The 3,119-nt window shown below is 51.9% G+C and overlaps 2 protein-coding genes across 2 annotated transcripts in view; one reads left to right on the top strand and one right to left on the bottom strand.

Annotated features, from left to right (window-relative positions):
- Window positions 1-586: 586 nt before the first annotated feature.
- LOC138942967 (stromelysin-1-like) lies at window positions 587-1,558 on the top strand. The gene has a single exon (XM_070313464.1). It carries the CDS (start codon window positions 587-589, stop codon window positions 1,556-1,558), a length of 972 nt encoding a protein of 323 aa, XP_070169565.1.
- A 1,148-nt stretch (window positions 1,559-2,706) lies between these two features.
- Window positions 2,707-3,119, bottom strand: part of LOC138942968 (uncharacterized) — a 6,341-nt gene continuing 5,928 nt past the window's right edge. The window contains 1 exon segment of the mRNA XM_070313465.1: window positions 2,707-3,116. Coding sequence (XP_070169566.1) covers window positions 2,707-3,116 — 410 coding nt within the window.

A 3,119-nucleotide genomic window follows, 5' to 3' on the forward strand; every position in this document is an offset into this window, starting at 1 on the left:
TAAAAATAGAAATAACAAAAAACATCCGTTAGATAACGCGCATCGCTGGAAGGGGTATCTCTAATCGCTCATCGAGTGTCCTTCTTAGGGGACAAACGAATAATAAAAATAGAAATAACAAAAAACATCCGCTAGATAACGCGCATCGCTGAAAGGGGTATCTCTAATCGCTCATCGAGTGTCCTTAGGGGGCAAATGAATAATAAAAATGGAAATAACAAAAAACATCCGCTAGATAACGCGCATCCCGGATACTCGGCGAACGTTTATCGTCGTCAGAAAGAGTATCTCTAATCGCTCATCGAGTGTCCATCTTAGGGGACAAACGAATAATAAAATAGAAATAACAAAAAGCGAAACCGCGAGAGGACCTCGAGCGTCCGATAAATAACGCTCCGAACGCTCGACGTCGAAAGAGGCGTGTTTCTCTAATCGAGGCGAGTCGCGACTCTCCCTCGAACGAATCGTCGACGCATTTCCCTCTCCCCCACCCGCGTCATTCGTCGACGATAAAAATAGGCGTTTCGCGAATCAGCCGCGCCTGGCGTCTCTCGATAGTTTACCGCGTCTTTCCCCGCTCCGCGCGATGACTAACGCGAGGACGGCTCTTCTCGTTCTAGTGACGACGCTCGTCGCCGCGACGGTCGCCGCGGCGCCTTTCGACTCGGAGAGGATCGAGGCGCTCCGTTTCCTGCGCGCGTACGGTTTTCTGAAGGACGACTGGGGATCGCTGTCGTCCGATAACGCGACGTCTCTGCGTCGCGCGCTATCGCTGTTTCAAGAATACTATCAATTGTCGGGAAACGGTGCGTTAGACACCGTTACGCTTCATCTTATGCGCAAACCGCGATGCGGTCTCGCGGACATTCACGATCGAACGTATAGCCCGATCGCGCGAAAATGGCCGAAAACGCGTCTCACGTGGAATTTTCAGGTGGCTAGCGAGGAAATCTCGCGAACGGTCGAAGCAGCGTTCGCGTTATGGGCAGCGAATTCGTCGCTAACCTTCGCGCGCGACCCGCTACGCCCCGATATACTGATATCGTATCGAACGGGCGCGCACACTTATGCGAATCGTCGGAATGTCGGCATTTGCCCGGCGACCTTCGACGGCCCGGGAGGAGCCCTAGCTCACGCGTTCTTTCCCTCTGGAGCGACCGACTTCACGTCGGAGATACACGTCGACGATTCGGAACCGTGGCACGTGTATCTAAACAAGAATCCTCCCGACACGCATCACCTGCTGCAAACGCTAACGCACGAGATCGGCCACGCGTTGGGTCTACAGCACAGCATGCGCAATGACTCTATAATGTTCCCGTATATACCCGACATCGAGAATCAATTTCCAGTTAAACTGAGCATAGAAGACATTCTCGCTATACAGAATCTGTACGGATCTCACGACGATGGAAACTATTCGATGGCGACTCCCGCGACCACCGCGGCGCCCGCGACGACGAGCGTCGCGCCGACCGATCCAGCGCGCGCGGATCTCTGCGCATTGCGGCGCGTGGACGCCCGCGCTGATAATGAATCACCGATTGTATATAGCTAATCGCCGCAACGTATGGTCGGCATGACCGAGAAACGCTACGGTAGACCCATGACGCTCACGGATTACGCGACGTTTCTACCGGCGAATTTCACGCGCCTATCCGCCTCGTATCGAAGATCCTCGAGCGATCTCGAGCTATTCGCGGACGATTCAATCTACCTCGCTGAATATCCCAGTCTTAAGCTAAAATCGGGTTGGCCGAGATATCTCCACGATATCGGACTTCCTCGAAACGTTAAGATCAACGCAGTGATAAATACGCATACGGGACGAACCTACGCTATATACGACGATGATAAGGTCGCGGAAATCGACGAGTGTCACATGATAGTCGTTAGACACGCTCCGTTAAAAGATATATTTCTCGGAATTCCATTCGCGATAACGTCGGCCTTCCGATACATCGATGGTAATCTATATTTCTTCGTCAAACGTCAGTTCTACGCCTTCAACGAATTCACGAATATCGTAACCTCGGCGGGTCCTTTCGATCTACACGCGCTCGGCATCGAGTGTCCTACGGATGGACTGCTAAGGCAATTGCGCGATCTCCTTAGTCGCGTCTATCGTCTCGGCGACGCGATCGAGAGAGAGAAGATTGACGATGAGAACGACTAGAGAGACCCTACCGTCATTTTTTAAAAATAGAATATATAAGAGAAAGCGTGCGAAAGGGGAAGAAGCGATCTCTACGCGAGTATATAAAGACCGTCCATCCGTTAAGCGCTTAATTATTGACGGAGAACGCCGAAGCTAACGCGCGAGAAAGAACAAACGAGAAAGAACGAGCGACGATGTACGCGACAATGGGGGCAACCGCAGCAGCAATACTCATTCGACGATCGATCGAGGCTAACCGAGCGAGACCGCGAAGATAGCGCGGAATACGCTAAAAAAGCTAAAAGGACAATGGGTAAGACTATCAAACGTTTATTCGAACTAATAATTCACTAGCGCCGTTTCTCTCATCGCTCGCATCTATTTTTAGACGAGATCGCGATCGGACGCCGAGACGCGGACGTCTCGGTCGCGCGACCGCTCAGAATCTTTGAAAGACGCTATCCATTGACCAAAATCGCGTATAAACATCTGAAAGTCAGGGTTATCGTTAGCCGACCCTCTTTCGTGGAAATCGTCCTCGGAGATTGTCACGGCAAAGAGATCTCGCTAACGCCGGATACGTGGAAGGAACTGCTCGATCTACGATCCACGCTTCTGTCGCTCTTTCGCTCCGACGAGCGCGACGAGGCGCGCCCTCCGGCGCTGATATACATCGGACAGTTGACGCTACGATTCGGCAAACTCAACAATCTTCGAATACTCCGTCTCGAAACGCCCAAGGTTCGTCTGGCCGTATCGAAGAGCACCATCGTAACTATATTAAATCTGGAACTTTGCGTCAATCGCATTGTTGCATCTTTAAGCGGTTTAACCACGCGCGTGGACAACAAGCTGACTCGTTTCCTCGACATCGCGGCAGGCGCTCGCGATACGGCGCTTATTCCGCGACGATACGCGAGAGCGACAACTTCGACAGTACTCTGCGTTGATACCACTGCTT

The sequence above is a fragment of the Polyergus mexicanus genome, unplaced genomic scaffold, assembly GCF_030449975.1.
Source record: "Polyergus mexicanus isolate NDT 795.1 unplaced genomic scaffold, iyPolMexi1.0 SCAF_24, whole genome shotgun sequence".
Taxonomy (NCBI): Eukaryota; Metazoa; Arthropoda; class Insecta; order Hymenoptera; family Formicidae; genus Polyergus; species Polyergus mexicanus.